This window comes from Balaenoptera physalus (assembly GCF_965194825.1).
Source record: "Balaenoptera physalus genome assembly, chromosome: 5".
Taxonomy (NCBI): domain Eukaryota; kingdom Metazoa; phylum Chordata; class Mammalia; order Artiodactyla; family Balaenopteridae; genus Balaenoptera; species Balaenoptera physalus.
In genome coordinates, this window is record NC_138884.1 from 107,673,493 (window position 1) to 107,692,618 (window position 19,126).

A 19,126-nucleotide genomic window follows, 5' to 3' on the forward strand; every position below is an offset into this window, starting at 1 on the left:
ACTTTAATGAGTTACATTTTTTATAAATCAGCAATTATTTACCTTCCTACAGGCACATAAATACATTATTTATATCAGTAAATGCTTTAGAAAAGATGATTAAAATGCAAAAAAGTGGATTCAGTGTTTTATAGGCCAATGCTGAGATACTTTTAATTTTGAGCAATACAGCGTTTGTTAAACTTTTTTATAAAAAAAGACCATTTTTGAGTTTGTTTTAATTCTTCTTGAGTTAGTATCCCCTTTTTTCCCCATAGTAAAAGCTGGTGCAACTTCATAGCTGAACAAGTAGTCTTATCATGAACATTTCCTGCCCTTCCATGCATTTCCCTTCCCCAAAGTAGGCAGTATTCTAATCTCTCCACCTGATTCTAGGATTTCAAAAGTAGGAATCATTTCTCATACTTTTTCTTGCATACTCCATGCAATAGGAGTCAGCTTGTGTGTATAGTCTTTTCATTTTGAATATTTTTGAAAAACAAACAAATCAACAAAATACATGATTTAAAGAATGCATGATTTAAAACAAACATGATTTAAAAAGATAGGATTTCTCACCGGGGGTTTAGACTTGATTTTTCCCACAGAATCATGGAATTTTACTCTTGAAAAACCTTGGGAGTCATCTTCTTGTTGAGTCCTTTGTACCTCTCTACCTGGCTATACGAGTAGAAAAAAATGATAGAGGCACCATTTAAATCAAGAAACTAAGGACGTTCTAAAACAAGCATTAACCTTCAAAAGTCTTATCTTCTGACCATTGATGCATTTCACCATTTCTAAGGAATGAAATGTTTACAAATTTCAAATATATTTGAATGTTAACGTGGCTGAATATTTTCTTACTCAGCTCTGTCTCTCTCAAGACTAAACAAATATAAAATTTTATAGTCAATAAACCTGAAAATGAAAAGTGTTATTTCATCCTATAGATCAATAGATTATCCAGCTCACAGAGCATCATTTCCAAACAGTCTATGATGAAAAGTATCAATGATGTTTGATTATAAATAAGTCCAAGTGGGCAAGGGCTGCCCCAGGCCCTGGCCTTTCAGTTTTGTGTAAATCTCAGAATGGCTGACTGAGTCTCCTCAGGCGTTTACCCAGAGACACCTCTGTGATGAAAGCTAGAAATACTTGGAACAGCTAAGATAAGGTGCTATAAAATTTCACCCAAATGCAGCTAGATGTCCAGCAATGGCCAGAATAAAAATGAGGACATCCGTTGGGTATAGTCTATCATACTAGCAAGAGAATACATACACTTCCAATTTATGTAAAATTCTACGCTTTCCCTCCATTTTCTCATTTTGCAGTATAAGGTTAAGTAGTTATGTACTAGTACTCAATTATATAGAAGTTGAAGGCGTGCTAATGAATAAATTTCACAGTGCAATGCAAAGAGTTATTATTTGTCTTGGTAAATTCCAGAATTTTAAATGGTGTTTTTGAAGATGAGGAAAGAAGCAGATGGGTATTACTTGGTGTAAGGAGAAACAACTGAAAAAACTAGTGTAGACTAAAGATCAGGTTCCAGTGCTGGATCAGGAAGATTTTCTAAGGATCTTCCAAGTTTAATCTTCTCATAAAACAGGGCTAAAGCTTTCTCGTTCACTGCTGAGGATGCCATTCCGCTGCTGCCTGCCTCAGAATCCCCCACCTCCGATAGCCCATAAGGGAGACTGATATGTTTGATAGCATGAAAACAAGCCAAGGGGTCAACCAAAAAGAGAGAAGAGAAGCTTGACTCTGTGTGTAGGCCAGCCTTGGGTTTTAGAGAACTGTAAAGACAATGATACTAAAACACAAGACCAGGCAGAAACACTAGCCGTTTAGAAAATAAAATAAGTAGGTTAAATTCCATGTGGCAAATATGTGTATGTGGAGATTAGTATTTTATTCTTTTTGTTTCTTCCCATCCCTTTCTATACTTGCTTGACATAGAGGCTATTAAGTTCCGAAAATATAATTTCATTGGTGTCTTTTATTGTAATATTGACAGTTTTATTATGATATTTATGGACTTGATCGAAAAGCTTGTAATTTAATTTTTATTAAAATCTAAAAATATTTAAAAGTAAATTAAACTAGCATATTAAAAGCTATTAAATATATTTAAAAGGAATGAGTGTGCAGAATTAAATTTTAAAGAACTATTATCTATAATATCTTTATATAAGCTTAAAGTAATACTGACATTTAATTTCAACTTGAATGCCTATCATGATATGTGCATGTGTCCAGCTAGGAATTTCTCACGCTTGAATTTGTTGTATCCTCCAAGAAGGCTCTATGGCCCTCTTCTAGCTTGAACCAGGCAATATCAAGTCTCATTACTTTTTTTTTTTTAATTTTTTAAAAAAAATTAATTAATTTATTTTTGGCTGTGTTGGGTCTTCGTTTCTGTGCGAGGTCTTTCTCTAGTTGCGGCAAGCGGGGGCCACTCTTCATCGCGGTGCGCAGGCCTCTCACCGTCGCGGCCTCTCTTGTTGCAGAGCATAGGCTCCAGACGCGCAGGCTCAGTAGTTGTGGCTCACGGGCCCAGTTGCTCCGCGGCATGTGGGATCTTCCCAGACCAGGGCTCGAACCCGTGCCCCCTGCATTAGCAGGCAGATTCTCAACCACTGCGCCACCAGGGAAGCCCCAAGTCTCACTACTTTTACCATACCATAATTACAAAATATACTAGTTCTAGCCCTTATCTCTCTTCTAAACTGTTAATCAATGTTTTTAATTCCTTAAAAGACATCCTAATCTGGATTGTCTTGCAGATACCTCAGATTTTTATACATTCTTGATATCAGTCATGATATTAATCAAGATATATGATTTCCAAATAATTTCTCCCATTCTGTGTGTTGTCTTTTCACTTTCTTGATGGTTTCTTTGAAGCTCAGAAATGTTTAATTTTGAAGAAGTCCAGTGTATCTATTTATTCTTTTGCCACTTGTGATTCGGAGTCAGAGATAAGAAACCATTGCCTAAGCCAAGACCCCTCAAATTTTACGTAACCTGACTCCAAGGCTGGAGCCAAGGGCCCTTTCTATGAGCTTCTAATAGCACCCACCACAGATCTTAATCATCCTGTACTTCCATTGTCTGATAACCTGCCTGTCATCCCTACTGGGATCCTTGAGAGTAGGTTGTGACTGACATCCCTGTGTATTCAGAGCCCAGTGGGCACCTGGCAGGAAGGAGTCTCCTGTAGATGCTGGCTGGGCAACAGGTAGAGTGTGTCAAGGGATCAGAACTTGGGTCACCTGGGACAGAGAACCAGGCCCAGAAAATAAAGACATTATGGTCATGTCTAGTGGAGACCAAGTAGTCAAAAGTTCTGTGTTATTTCCACTTTGATGTTGACATATTCTTGGAGATTTGTGTTTGGCTTTGTTCTCTTATCACAAGTCTGCTGAGTATAAAGTAAATAGAAATGCAAACAAGAGTTAAGCACAGGTTTGTGTTGATAATTTGGATTCTCCACCATATTCCCAACTGGTTTCTCCTTTTCACTCTGACCCTACAGCCTCTAACACTAGCTAACACTTACAGAGAGAGGGCTTACCATGTGCCAGGTGCTGTCTGAAACACTGTAGCATGTATGAGATCATTTAATCCTCAAAACAATACCAAGAATTGGGTTCTAGTAGTACCCCTATTTTTACAGAGGTGGAAAGTGGGGTCCAGAGAATAGATAAGTTACATGTCCAAGGTCACACAGCTAGTGTGTGAGATTGCCAGCACTGAATGCTGGGCAGCTGAGGTCCAGCAACTGGGTTCTTCGTTTGCTTTGTTCTTTGCTCCATAGGATATAAATGGACCACTTTTTAGATATTCCTTCTGGGTTGAGGTGTATACATGAAGAAATGTGCTTGTGAATGGTATGTTCCATTAGCAACCTGAGATCAGGTCTAAGGGCAAGGCAGTTGATGTTTGCCTCAAATCCACAGAATGGCTCTTAGGGGAGACAGACTATGACAGACATACAGGTCAAGGTCCTGCTCACAAGGAGAAATAAATACCCTATGAGGCTAGGGAGTACACTTTTACTTCTAAAACTTCCAGATTGATTTGGATATCATATTCATGGCCCATGGACAAGTGAGAACTACCATGACTGTGTGAAATGATTATCCATCAGAAGGTACAGACAAGGCTGGATATAGGAGACCAGACCCTCCTATCACTTAGCCCACTTGACCAGAAGCCGAGACTCACACACCTGCTGAAACAATCGAAGTGTTTGTGTCATCATGATGGGATTTCAGGGACTTTTTCTTTATTTTCCAATATTTTAGAATTATGGCTCTTACAATTATGGCTCTTACGGAAGAAAATAAATTGGAATTAAAGAACAAGAAACGTGTCCTCAGTAGAATGGAGTAACAAATTGTCATAAAGCCTTTTTAGGGGACTGACTGAGTGTTCCAACAACCTATGAGGATGGCTACAACTTTCCTTGTAATCATGCAATCTCTGGCTTGTTTGGGATGAATATAGGTAAAAATTTGTAGCATCTCATCACAGAAAAAGAAAAGGCATCATCTAAGAAATCAATGGTTGTGTTTCAGAAATATCCCTAAAGCATAGACTTTGAAAACAACCAAAACCATCATCATCAACAACAAACCATTGGATTAGACTTGCAAACACTTCATTGAGCTATTTGCTCTGTTCTTTCTGTTCCTTCTTTTACCCTCTTACATGCTTGTCCTTCAGCAACATCCCTGCTACGTCTTTCTATCTTTTACTGGCTTCCACTCTGCTTCATGGGCTTTTACTGTCAGTTTTTCTCCAAGTGTAAGACTGTCTTCATTCAGTCTTCTTTCCCTCAGGAAGCAAAGGCACTCTCAAAACTTCAAAACTCACCACAGTAGAAATGCTTCCAAAATCTGTTTCTCCAGGCCCAGGTCCCTTCCTCTATGTGCATCTCCAGAGGAACACATGCTGTGATGCTTCACCAGCATCTCAGATTCAAACAAAAATCAACCCAGGGCATTCAAACCACCTCCCGATCCTATTGTCAATTGCTTTCCACTGCTTATGAAAAACCATCAGTGCTCCTTAGTGTAACACTCAAGGCCCCCACGATCAGATTCTATTCTCATCTCTTTCTCTGTTTCCCAGCAAGATCCATGGACCCAGCAACACTGACCCTTGAGACAGACTGGGAATGAGATAGAGCTGGGGTCAAATCCTGACTCCTCCACATACATGCTCTGTGACCTAGGGATAGCTTTGCAGCCCCTCTGAACCTCATATATCAAATGTGAATGGAAATAATAGTACCCACCTCACAGGCGTGTTGGGATAAGGGCATGTGATAACATGGGGCAGACTTGGCAAAATGCCTGGCACCGAGTAGCACTCTATAAATAGTAGCTATTATTATTAATAATAAACATTTAACACCTCCTCTGTGCATAGCTCTGTTCTAGAACTTTTGCTGGAAAATTTATATTCTGCTTCACTGTCCTTGGTCACAAAGTAGGGATGGCCCATTTCTCACCTCTGTGCCAAATTCAGTCTCCAATTCTCTCTCACTGGGACTTCGTAAGCGCCTGGGCCGAGGGGTGGGAATTTCCTGCAGCAACGCACTTTCTGCTTTGGACTAAAAAGTCGAACAGAAAATTATTGCTACATCATGTCAGTGATGCTATGAAAATCTTGGTCACCATCTTAGGAGAAAATAAATCAGTAAAAAATACATGTTATACTTCTTTAAGAGATAAGAACAATGATTTAGAAAAAGGATGTTAAATTCTTCTTAAGTATAATTTTCATCTGTGCCAATATCAAATACTGCATTAACATTTAGAACATGAAAAACAAATTTACCGGTATTAAAATCCATGCAGTTTTGAGCAAACAAAGCAAGCTAGACAAGACCAGAAGCATTGCAATCAGCACCGAACAAAATATTCCTGTGGTTTCTCTCACCCTTGCAGCTTGTAATTTCTCCCTCATGCGTTCCCTCATGGAAAATTCTGCAAAGCCTGTTCTGGAAGCTGAAGGAATTGGAGGTAAGCCTAAAGCAATACAAGAAAATTACTTTAAAACATTTTTTTCTTCCAAAGGGAAGATTAGATTGAAAAATAGCAAGAGAATGTAATTTTATTTTGCAAATTTAGAACTTCACATAAGCAATCATGAGATAATATTGATAACCGTCCATTTGATGTAATAAGGACATGCCTTGGCTTCTTTAAGACGGACAGTGAAAACCTCGGTCCTATTAAGGCTGTTACATCAACTTAACTAAGAATAAAACAAATGACATTTGACTACTCAAGGCACTGACACACTTACCAATTCAATTACCATTGGGAAGAGGTTCTCGAATTTGTTGATTTGAGAAACAGGCTTGTTGGATGAATGGATGGCTGTTGATTTCTGAGTTCAACTTTCAACAGCACTGATAACTTCAGTCAGAGAAACCTTTTCTATGAGAGGTTCTATAGCCCCGGGCTATCTCATACAGACAACACGTATTTTGTACATATTATTAAACCTCTACATAAATATCATGAAATGTTGTTCAGCTATTTTGTGTCGGGCTCTGTGATAATGTGTTGAATGCATCTTCTCGTCAATCTTACGCCATCCCTGCTAGGAGGGACCACCTGGCACCTTGAAGATGAAGACCCCGAGGCCCTCTGTGATAACTGACTGGCATTACGATTGCACACCGAGGAAGTGGACTGCTTGGGATTTGGTCCCAAATGCTCTACACCATTATGAAAGAGGTGGAAATAGAACAAAGCATTTGGGGGAACAGAATGTTATGCTTGGAGCAGAGAGGCTCTACTGGGATGAAGTAGAAGATAAGCTTGCAGAAGGAGTTTGGGGTCAAGTCATGGGGAGCCTCTGATGTCACAAGAAGGAGTCTGGAATATATTCTCCATGCGGTGGGGATGTCTTGAAGGATGTGGAGAGAGGAGGAAGTGAAGCAGCATTTTCTGAAGCTGTTCCTGGGCCTGCAGGTACAGCATGGTTGGGGTGGAGGCACCAGGGACCCCAGCTGGGATACCCTGGTGAGATAATAAAGAGGGAGTCTGTGGGAATAATTGCGAAGACGCCACAAGAGAAATGGTACAGTTGTCCCTAGTGACGATGGCGAGGTAGGGCACTAGTTCTCCCAGCAGTGGCAGCATCTTCTGGGCACCTGGTGGACGGGCAAACACTCAGGCCAGGCCCCAGACAGACTCAGTGAATCAGAACCTGGGGGTGGAGCCACCATCTGGGTGATTTAAAGACACACTCAAGTTGGAGGACCCCCGGTTTAGAGCAAAGAGAAAGAGAAGGTGAAGGTGTCTGAGGTTTTGACTGAGGTGAGTAGGGGTTTGGGGTTCCTGAGAAAGAGAAAAGAGGAGGGAAGCCAGTCTGGGAGATACTGAAGGGGATCAGTTTGCAGCTGGAACGAGTCTGAGGTGCTGGCAGGATATGGAAATATGTGCTTGTCCTGCACCTGAGCTCCGGGAAGGGGTCCAGGCCCCAAGATGAAGACTTAGGAAGCGTTTCTACCATGGTGATGTTAACGTCTTGAGAAAACCTTTCCCGAGGGAGAGAGTGCAGAGACAGGAGGCTTCTGACCCTGTAGCCATTGGCACTGTTAAGGGACGAAGGCTAACAAATGAAAGAAAAAGAGAAGGCAAGATGATTTACTAGCAGGTGGAAGGAATCGTGGCAGAGAGAGGAAGTGATGACGGGCAGAGGCCGCGGTGCTGGCCCTTCGGCCTCCGCTTACGCAGAAAAGCGATCCTGGGCTTCGGAGCTATTTCTGCAACTTGGCCGCTCAGTGCTGAGGCTGGGCTTCCTTCCTTCTGTGTGATAGAGAGATGTAAAATCCTACTTTATCAGGCACCAATCATGCCATCTCCTCAATGCCTGTAGGAAAGCATGAGATAATTGTAGTGAAGATCACAGTCTTGCATGTGTGGATTGAGGTTCAAGTTCTTTAGAAGAATCTCCATTAGCTCGATAAAAAGTCCTTTGGCATTGTTTTTCAACTCATGTAAAAAATCAAGTCATTACGGGAATAAAGACACAGACCTACTAGAGAATGGACTTGAGGATATGGGGAGGGGGAGGGGTGAGATGTGACAGGGTGAGAGAGTGGCATGGACATATATACACTACCAAATGTAAAATAGATAGCTAGTGGGAAGCAGCCGCATAGCACAGGGAGATCAGCTCTGTGCTTTGTGACCACCTAGAGGGGTGGGATAGGGAGGGTGGGAGGGAGGGAGCTGCAAGAGGGAAGAGATATGGGAACATATGTATATGTATAACTGATTCACTTTGTTATAAAGCAGAAACTAACACACCATTGTAAAGCAATTATACTCCAATAAAGATGTTTAAAAAAAATCTTATCAGTAGAAATCGAAGAAGATATCATTAATAAGAGGGTTTATATTAATAAGAACCCTGCTAGAAATATAATTAATGGTTGATTTTCTTACCATTAATTATCTTCTCAGAGTTTCTCACCAAGACAAGGATGGCTGCTGTTACCACTATTTTTCAGCGTTGTACGAATATCATAAACAGCATGACAGAGCAATAAAAAGACATGTGAATGTTAAACATTAGATAAGAAACAAAATTCTCATTATTTTCTGATGAAATAATTACATATGTGAAAATCGAAAAGAATCTTCAGATAAATTATAACAAATAAAAGTTGCTGGAATCAAAAAAAAAAAAATCAAGTCATTATTTCCTATTTTAAAGATCATCTACCCATGGTAGATCATATCCCCATGTCAAAGTCCCAAGATGTTTCCTGTACCGCGTTTGTCACATTTTGAATTTATATATTTGTGTGGTTATTTGATGAGTACCTCCTTCCTCTCCCAGGTTCTCTGGTTTTCAGCCACAAAGGGCGGGCACAGGTAAGTGTCACTAAGTGTGTGTGGACCACCTAGGCCGATAAAGAAGGGCTTCTAGACTGGACCCCCTGGGGCTTGCCCACCCTGTTCTCTGGCTGATCACTCTCTTTGCTTCTGCCCCCAGAGAGCTGCCCTTTCAGAGTTAACAAGGCATGCCTTTGAACGTGAAAAAATATCTTGTTTATTTACTCCCCTTCCCCCTGCTTTTTTAAAAAGAGATCTAGTTTTTCAAATTGACTTAAAATAGCTATTGCATAAATGGAGCTCATTAGAATAATTTTATGAATTATTCTTTAAAAGAGAGACAAGATATTTTATTTAAACACTATCTCTTCTGAATAAAGAAACCAAAGGGGCTTCTTTAGTACGTATTAGTTTTAAAAAACTCGAAAAATTCTGCAGTGGTCAAAAGTAGTTCTTGCCTGATTTTTTCAAAACTCTGTATTAGTGAAATACATTTGGAGGGCATAAAGATTTCCAAATCTGATCTGTACAACTAGTGGTGAGATGTTATTTTCCCAGCTAGAATGTGACCTGCTTGAGGGCAAGGACCATGTTGGTGACTTTTGTACCTGGCACCTTGTAGCACTGTATCAATGAAGGAAAACACATGAAGGAACCATGAAGGTGTGAGAGATATTATACCTAAAGAGGGATTTCAAACAAAATAAATGTAATCCTCATTTGGATGAAATCAGATGATGACAACTTTTTTCATTTTAAGGTAATATTACTACCATGATAACCATGGAAACCAAGCGTACTAATTCACTCCCTTTGACATAATAACTAATAGGGCTTAGGGACTTTCATTTTTATGTTGGTAGTCTATGGCAAACAGAGTGTCTTTAAACAGCTAGAAACACGAAGACAATCCTCATAAGACATTTTTCCCCCTTATTGTCAGTTACTCCACTACATGACTAATCAGCTACGTGGTCCCAAACTGTCTCTATTTGTCCTGCCCTGGGGCTAAGAAGTGATTTGCCAAACTTGAAAAAGGGTGTGATGTGATTTCACATTTACTAAAGAGGCTCTGTGACACAGCTAAGAAAACCTGGCACGGATAAAGTTTCCACAGCATCCAAGAGTGCAATGAAAATAATTGTTTAAATTATTAAAGATTTGAGTTGAGGACATGCAAGAACTTATGGGTAATGAGAGAATTTCAAGACATTCCATTAAAAATATATACATAACGTCCATTAGTATGAAATATGGATGTCCTTGGCCATGTGATGTTTTTCATCAGAGGCAGCAGGGATTACAAATTCAGCAACACTGCACTGGCTGCTCAGCAAAGCCGTGAATCCCAAAGCTTCATTAGCCTCGTGTTGCTTCCAGATCTTCTTCGCGCTGTCACCTTTTCCTGTCACCCATACTCACTATTTCTCTCTCCTTACGGACATCATCACAAGATGGACATGTTCCATTTTTCTTTAAACCACTTCCATTATACGTGACCCCTCAGAAAACACAACCACCTTATAATAAAATAGGCATTGCATTTTGAAATAATTTTCCAATCTTCTCATCTACTGTCCCTGAGTTGATGTGATGTTGTTTTTTTTAAGGAGAAGTCATTTTCCAAAGTCTTTAGTCCACAATCTGGAAGTGTTCTCCTCTTTCCCTTACTTTTGCAGACATTCCCACACGTCTTGACAGACCATTTGTTCTGTGAATCACACTGCCAGACCAGAGCTCTCTGTATACATTGGGGTGTACAAGGACTTTCCAAGGACTTGACATAAAATTAGAAATGCAGTTCAGCCAGCCCTCTGTGTCCATGGGTTCCGCATCTGCTGATTCAACCAGGCACGGATAGAAAACATTTGGAAAAAATTCCAGAAAGTTCCAAAAAACAAGACTTGAATTTGCTGCAAACCAGCAACTATTTACATAGCATTGACATTGTATTAGGTATTATAAATAATCAAGACATCATTTAAAGTATACAGGACGATATATGTAGGTTATATGCAAACTCTATGCCATTTTATATAAGGGACCTGAGCATCGATGGATTTTGATATCCATAGGGTGGGGTGGGGCGGAGAGTGGTCCTGGAACCAATCCCTGTGGATACTGAGGAATGACTAAGTTGGTTGGATTTGAGTTGGTACTATCTGAAATCACAGATTGTCGAACAGGTGAGTGTGCCTATGATTCTTGGTTAATTACCTCACTCTTCTACCTTTCTATGCTAGTTAAAGACTATGCTTCTAAAAGGTTTTATTTATTTATTTTACTTCTTATGATTAATACATATTGAAGAAATTTTACAGTACCTTTATGTCTTCATCAGTTGTGCATTATTGATATTGATAATAAATAACTCAATCAAAAATTCAATTTGTTAAGATGGTGAGCAGAGAAAGACTTTTTTTAAAAGCTACTTTTTATCAGTTATCTATTTTATACATATTTGTGTATATACGTCAATCCCAATCTCCCAATTCATCCCACCACCACCGCTTTCCCCCTTTGGTGTCCATACGTTTGTTCTCTACATCTGTGCCTCTATTTCTGCCTTGCAAACCAGTTCATCTGTACCATTTTTCTAGATTCCACATATATGCGTTTAATATACAATATTTGTTTTTCTCTTTCTGACTTACTTCACTCTGTGTGACAGTCTCTAGGCCCATCCACGTCTCTACAAATGACCCAATTACATTCCTTTTTATGGCTGAGGAATATTCCATTGTATATATGTACCACATCTTTTTCCATTCATCTGTCAATGGGCAGACGAATTTATGCTGTTTCCATGACTTGGCTATTGTAAATAGTACTTCAATGAACACTGGGGTGCATGTGTGTTTTTGAATTATGGTTTTCTCTGGGGGTATATGCCCAGTAGTGGGATTGTTGGGTCATATGGTAATTCTATTTTTAGTTTTCTAAGGAAATTCCATACTGTTCTCTATAGCGGCTGTATCAATTTACATTCCCACCAACAGTGCAAGAGGGTTCCCTTTTCTCCACACCCTCTCCAGCATTTGTTGTTTGTAGATTTTCCAATGATGCCCATTCTAACTGGTGTGAGGTGATACCTCATTGTAGTTTTGATTTGCATTTCTCTAATAATTAGTGATGTTGAGCAGCTTTTAATGTGCCTCATGGCCATTGCATGTCTTCTTTGGAAAAATGTCTATTTAATTCTTCTGCCCATTTTTTGATTGGGTTGTTTGTTTTTTTAATATTGAGCTGCATGAGCTGTCTATATATTTTGGAGATTAATCCTTTGTCTATTGATTTGTTTGCAAATATTTTCTCCCATTCTGAGGGTTGTCTTTTTGTCTTGTTTATAGTTTCCTTTGCTGTGCAAAAGCTTTTAAGTTGCATTAGGTCCCATTTGTTTATTTTCGTTTTTATTTCCATTTCTCTAGGAGGTGGGTCAAAAAAGATCTTGCTGTGATTTATGTCATAGAGTGTTCTGCCTATGTTTTCCTCTAAGAGTTTTATAGGGTACGGTCTTACATTTCAGTCTTTAATCCATTTTGAGTTTATTTTTGTGTATGGTGTTAGAGAGTGTTCTAATTTCATTCTTTTACATGTAGCTGTCCGGTTTTCCCACACCACTTATTGAAGAGACTGTCTTTTCTCCATTGTATATCCTTGCCTCTTTTGTCATAGATTAGTTGACCATAGGTGCGTGGGTTTATCTCTGGGCTTTCTATCCTGTTCCACTCATCTATATTTCTGTTTTTGTGCCAGTACCATATTGTCTTGATTACTGTAGCCTTATAGTATAGTCTGAAGTCAGGGAGTCTGATTCGTCCAGCTCCGTTTTTTTCCCTCAAGATTGCTTTGGCTATTCGGGGTATTTTGTGTCTCCATACAAATTTTAAGATTTTTTCTTCTAGTTCTGTAAAAAATGCCATTGGTAATTTGATAAGGATTGCATTGAATCTGTAGATTACTTTGTGTAATATAGTCATTTTCACAATATTGATTCTTCCAATCCAAGAACATGGTAAATCTCTCCATCTGTTTGTGTCATCTTTGATTTCTTTCATCAGTGTCTTATAGTTTTCTGAGTACAGGTCTTTTACCTCCTTAAGTAGGTTTATTCCAATATATTTTATTCTTTTTGTTGCAGTGGTGAATGAGATTGTTTCCCTGATTTCTCTTTCTGATCTTTCGTTGTTAGTGTATAGGAATGCAAGAGATTTCTGTGCATTAATTTTGTATCCTGCAACTTTACCAAATTCATTGATTAGCTCTAGTAGTTTTCTGGTGGCATCTTTAGGATTCTCTATGTATAGTATCATGTCATCTGCAAACAGTGACAGTTTTACTTCTTTTCCAATTTGTATTCCTTTTATTTCTTTCTCTTCTCCGATTGCTGTGGCTAGGACTTCCAGAACTATGTTGAATAATAGTGGCAAGAGGGGACATCCTTGTCTTGTTCTTGATCTTAGAGGAAGTGCTTTCAGTTTTTCACCATTGAGAATGATGTTTTGTTGTGGGTTTGTCATATATGGCCATTATTATGTTGAAGTAGTTTCCCTCTATGACCACTTTCTGGAGAGTTTTTATCATAAATGGGTGTTGAATTTTGTCAAAAGCTTTCCCTGCATCTATTGAGATGATCATATGGTTTTTATTCTTCAGTTTGTTAATATGGTGTATCACATTGATTGATTTGTGTATATTGAAGAATCCTTGGCAACTCTGGGACAAATCCTACATAATCATGGTGTATGATCCTTTTTACGTGTTGTTGGATTCTGTTTGCTAGTATTTTCTTTAGGAGTTTTGCATCTATATTCATCATTGATACTGGTCTGTAATTTCCTTTTTCTGTAGTATTTCTGTCTGGTTTTGGTATGAGCGTGATGGTGGCCTCATAGAATGAGTGTGGGAGTGTTCCTTCCTCTGCAATGTTTTGGAAGAGTTTGAGAAGGGTGGGCGTTAACTCTTCTCTAAATGTTTGATAGAATTCACCTGTGAAGCCATCTGGTCCTGGACTTTTGTTTATTGGCAGTTTTTTAATCACAGTTTCAATTTCATTACTTGTGATTGGTCTGTCCATATTTTCTATTTCTTCCTGGTTCAGCCTTGGAAGGTTATGCGTTTCTAAGAATTTGTCCATTTATTCCAGGTTGTCCATTTTATTGGCATAGAGTTGCTTGTAGTAGTCTCTTATGATGCTTTGTATTTCTGCAGTGTCCATTGTAACTTCTTTTTCATTTCTAATTTTATTGATTTTAGTCCTCTCCCTCTTTTTCTTGATGAGTTTGTCTAAAGGTTTATCAATTTTGTTTATTTTCTCAAAGAACCAGCTTTTAGTTTTATTGATCTTTGTTATTGTTTTGTTTCTATTTCATTTATTTCTGCTCTGATCTTTATGATTTCTTTCCTTGTACTAACTTTGGGTTTTGTTTGTTCTTCTTTCTCTACTACTTTTAGGCGTAAGGTTAGATTGTTTATTTGAGATTTTTCTTGTTCCTTGAGGTAGGATTATATTACTATAAACTTCCCTCTTAGAACTGCTTTTGCCGTGTCCCATAGGTTTTGGATTGTTGTGTTTTCATTGTCATTTTGTCTCTAGGTATTTTTTGATTTCTTTTTGGAGTTCTTCAGTGATCTCTTGGTTATTTAGTAACGTATTGTTTAGCCTCCATGTTTTTGTGTTTTCTACATTTATTTCCCTGTAATTGATTTCTAATCTCATAGCGTTGTGCTCAGAAAAGATACTTGATATGATTTTAATTTTCTTAAATTTACCGAGGCTTGATTTGTGACCCAAGATGTAATCTATCCTGGAGAATGTTCCATGTGCACTTGAGAAGAAAGTGTAATCTGCTGTTTTCTGATGGAATGTCCTATAAATATCAATTAAATCTATCTGGTCTGTTGTGTCATTTAAAGCTGTGATTCCTTATTAACTTTCTGTCTGGATGATCTGTCCATTGGTGTAAGTGAGGTGTTAAAGTCCCTATTACTGTGTTACTATTGACTTCCTCTTTTATAGCTGTTAGCATTTGCTGTATGTATTGAGGTGCTCCTATGTTGGGTGCATATGTATTTATAATTGTTATATCTTCTTCTTGGATTGGTCCCTTGATCATTATGTCATGTCCTTTCTTCTCTCTTATAACATTCTTTATTTTAAAGTCTATTTTATCTGACATGAGTATTGCTACTCCAGCTTTCTTTTGATTTCCATTTGCATGGAATATCTTTTTCCATCCCCTCACTTTCAGTCTGTATGTGTTCCTAGGTCTGAAGTGGGTCTCTTGCAGACAGCATATATATGGGTCTTGTTTTTGTATCCCTTCAGCAAGCCTGTGTCTTTTGGTTGGAGCATTTAATCCATTCACATTCAAGGTAGTTATAGATATGTATGTTCCTGTTTCCATTTTATTAATTGTTTTGGGTTTGTTTTTGTAGGTCCTTTTCTTTTCTTGTGTTTCCCAGTAAGAGAAGTTCCTTTAGCATTTGTTGTAGAACTGGTTTGGTGGTGCTGAATTCTCTTAGCTTTTGCTTATCTGTAAAGCTTTTGATTTCTCCATCAGATCTGAATGAGATCCTTGCTGGGTAGAGTAATCTGGGTTGTAGTTTCCTCCCTTTCATCATTTTAAGTATATCGTGCCACTCCCTTCTGGCTTGTAGAGTTTCCACTGAAAAATCAGATGTTAACCATAAGGGAGTTCCCTTGTATGTTATTTGTTATTTTTTCCTTGTTGCTTTTAATAATTTTTCTTTGTCTTAATTTTTGTCAGTTTGATTACTATGTGTCTCGGCATGTTTCTCCTGCCTGGGAGTCTCTGCGCTTCTTGGACTTGTGTGGTTATTTCCTTTCCCATGTTAGGGAGTTTTCAACTTTAATCTCTTCAAATACTTTCTTGGGTCCTTTCTCTCTCTCTTCTCCTTCTGGGACCCCTATAATGCGAATGTTGGTGCATTTAATGTTGTCCCAGATGTCTCTTAAGCTGTCTTCATTTCTTTTCATTCTTTTTTCTTTATTCTGTTCTATAGCAGTGTATTCCACCATTCTGTCTTCTAGGGCAGTTATCCATTCTTCTGCCTCAGTTATTCTGCTATTGATTCCTTCTAGTGTATTTTTCATTTCAGTTATTGTATTGTTCATCTCTGTTTGTTTGTTCTTTAATTCTTCTAGATGTGTGCTCTTTAATTCTTCTAGGTCTTTGTTAAACATTTCTTGCATCTTCTCAATCTTTGCCTCCGTTCTTTTTCCGAGGTCTTGGATCATCTTCACTATGATTATTCTGAATTCTTTTTCTGGAAGGTTGCCTAGCTCCACTTCATTTAGTTGTTTTTCTGGGGTTTTATCTTGTTCCTTCATCTGGTACAAAGTCCTCTGCCTTTTCATTTTGTCTATCTTTCTTTGAAAGTGGTTTTCATTCCACAGGCAGCAGGGTTGTAGTTCTTCTTGCTTCTGCTGTCTGCCCTCTGGTGGATGAGGCTATCTAAGAGACTTGTGTAAGCTTCCTGATGGGAAGGACTGGTGGTGGGTAGAGCTGTGTGTTGCTCTGGTGGGCAGAACTCAGTAAAACGTTAATCTGCTTGTCTGCTGATGGGTGGGGCTGGATTCCCTCCCTGTTGGTTGTTTGGCCTGAGGCGACCCAACAGTGGAGCCTACCCAGGCTCTTTGGTGGGGCTAATGGTGGACTCTGGGAGGGCTCACGCCAAGGAGTACTTCCCAGAACTTCTGCTGCCAGTGTCCTTGTCCTCACGGTGAGCCACAGCCACCCTCTGCCTCTGCAGGAGACCCTCCAACACTAGCAGGTAGGTCTGGTTCAGTCTCCTATGGGGTCACTGCTCCTTCCCCTGGGTCCCAATGCGCACACTACTTTGTGTGTGCCCTCCAAGAGTGGAGTCTCTGTTTCCCCCAGTGCTGTTGAAGTCCTGCAATCAAATCCCGCTAACCATCAAAGTCTGATCTCTGGGAATTCCTCCTCCTGTTGCCAGACCCCAAGGTTGGGAAGCCTAATGTGGGGCTCAGAACCTTCACTCCAGTGGGTGGACTTCTGTGGTATAAATGTTCTCCAGTTTGTGAGTCACCCACCCAGCAGTTATTGGATTTGTTTTTATTGTGATTGTGCCCCTCCTACCATCTCATTGCAGCTTCTCCTTTGTCTTTGGATGTGCAGTATATTTTTTGGTAAGTTCCAGTGTCTTCCTGTCGATGACTGTTCAGCAGTTAGTTGTGATTCTGGAACTCTCACAAGAGGGAGCGAGAGCACGTCCTTCTACTCCACCATCTTGAACCAATCTCAATAAAAGATTTTTTAACATAGTAATATATTATTTAAAATTCTGTGGGGGAAATGGAATGAAGGAGTTGGAGAAGAAAAGGGAATGATGTGAAATTTCTAACTGTTCAGGGAGAGTTTGTTTATTATTTTGAAACAGATGATGGTGCTTCTCAAATCACTGTGCCATTTAGATTCCTTTGGACGCTTTAAAAGTGACATAAGAGTTTTATTTTAAAACATTAATATTTACAATATGACATCAATAAAATCTTTTGTAAATATTTAAAAGCATGATAAAGACTCTTGATGGCAAGTTCATATAAGCATCATTCTTGTAGTGATCATGGACAAAAGGGTTGGGAGTACACTGGCCTGAACTGCCTTTTCACTCTTGCCTCTCTCCTCCCATGATAAATAATTTCCCACTGTTGTAAAATTCCAGGGATAGAATGTAAATATGGAGTTGAGGGGTAGGGAGAGCATAGGATGGAAGCCAGCTTGACTTCAGTAGGAAAACTTGGAGAGGAGCAGAGGTAATAATCTTAAAGGCTTGAGAGGAAAAATGTAATGAGTGAGGCAATCAGTTGGACTGTCCCCAACTTCTAACCTACTTCACTTGGATGTAAGAGCTTGGGATACCCTTTCAGCCTTAGCAGCCCTCTGTCAACACATGACTTCCTCAGCGGTCAGGCAGGAAAAACTCAGCATTAGAAAAGGGCCTGAGGTTAGTGATGGTTGTCCCTAGGGTTTAAGAAGGTGGGTGATTACTTTCTTCTATTTCCTTCTCCAGATTTTCTAATTTCATTAAATGGATGAGTATCATTTGTGGAAATTTTACTACACAAAATGGAGGTCAAAACACGCTGAGAACTGCAGGCTCTGCCCTGGGTTCCAGCCTCAGCTCTGCTGAGAGTTCACCTGTGCTGAGGTTCTACAGGGATTTCTTTGGTCAATTTCTTCTTTTCTGGTTCTTTCTTTCATAGTTCCATTAACATTTTTATTTTATATTAACTGAAAACTCAGGGTCTTTTTCTGGCATATAAGTCTCCTTCTGACTCAGGGGGGCTTGGACCTCAGGATTTTGGCTCTGCCTGCTGCCCTTTCCTGCTTCTTTGTGCTTCAGCACACCTCCCAGGCTTGAAGATTATTATGGTCTGAATGTTTTCATCATCCACAACTTCCCATGTTGAAGCCCTAACCCCCAGTGTGATGGTATTTGCAGGTGGGACCTTTGGGAGGTAAATAGGTTTAGATGAGGTCACTGAGAGTGGGGTCCCCATGATGTGATTAGTGTCCCTATAAGAAGAGGAAGAGAGACCAGAGCTCTCTCTCTCTCTCTCTCCATCACATGAGGACACAGTGAGAAGGGCCATCGGTCAGCCAGGAAAAGACTCTTACTAGGAACTGAATCATCCTGCACCTTGATTTGGACTTCCAGCCTCTAGAACCATGAGAGCTCAATGTCTGCTCTTCAAGCCATCAGTCTACAGTATTTCGTTATAGCAGTTGGAGCCACCTGAGACAGGGACCATCAGTCTGGGCAAGACCGGGCCTGGCCAGCCCCGCCGTTTGTCCCTGTGCTCCGGCATCATCATGGTGATGGCACGGGGCAAGGGGGCTTCCAACAGAACTGAGACAATGAACAGTGGTAAAGAACACTGTAGATATACTTTGACATGACAATTTTGCCTCAGGTTGAACCTTCCACATTGCTTTGGGCAGAGTGGAAAAAACATCAACAGCATTCAGGAGGGCCAGGTACTGCCTGGGAGATGCCAGGGTAACTGTGAGTGGTCTCAGAACAAGCTTTTCAAACTTTTAAGAGAGGAAATAATAGGTAAAGCTTCTGAGCCTGGAATATTTTTGCGGGAGTTAATCTCTAACAAGACACTAGTACATGTTCTACCCAACCCACTCTTGGAAGTGCTAGGTTAGAGATTCTAGTTCAAGCATTCCACTAAGAAATCTTTATTGAGCACCTATTATGTGTACAAGGCAGTAGGG

At 39.6% G+C, this 19,126-nt stretch overlaps 1 protein-coding gene across 6 annotated transcripts in view; it reads right to left on the reverse strand.

The window, feature by feature from the left end:
• CC2D2A (coiled-coil and C2 domain containing 2A) overlaps positions 1–19,126 on the reverse strand; it is a 275,853-nt gene that overhangs the window by 105,081 nt on the left and 151,646 nt on the right. For all 6 annotated transcript variants that reach the window (XM_082461969.1, XM_082461973.1, XM_082461970.1 and 3 more), the window contains 3 exons: positions 5,938–6,026; positions 5,507–5,608; positions 559–660 (listed from right to left, as the gene is read on the reverse strand). In XM_082461969.1, coding sequence (XP_082318095.1) covers positions 559–660; positions 5,507–5,608; positions 5,938–6,026 — 293 coding nt within the window. The remainder of the gene's footprint in view (positions 1–558; positions 661–5,506; positions 5,609–5,937; positions 6,027–19,126) is intronic.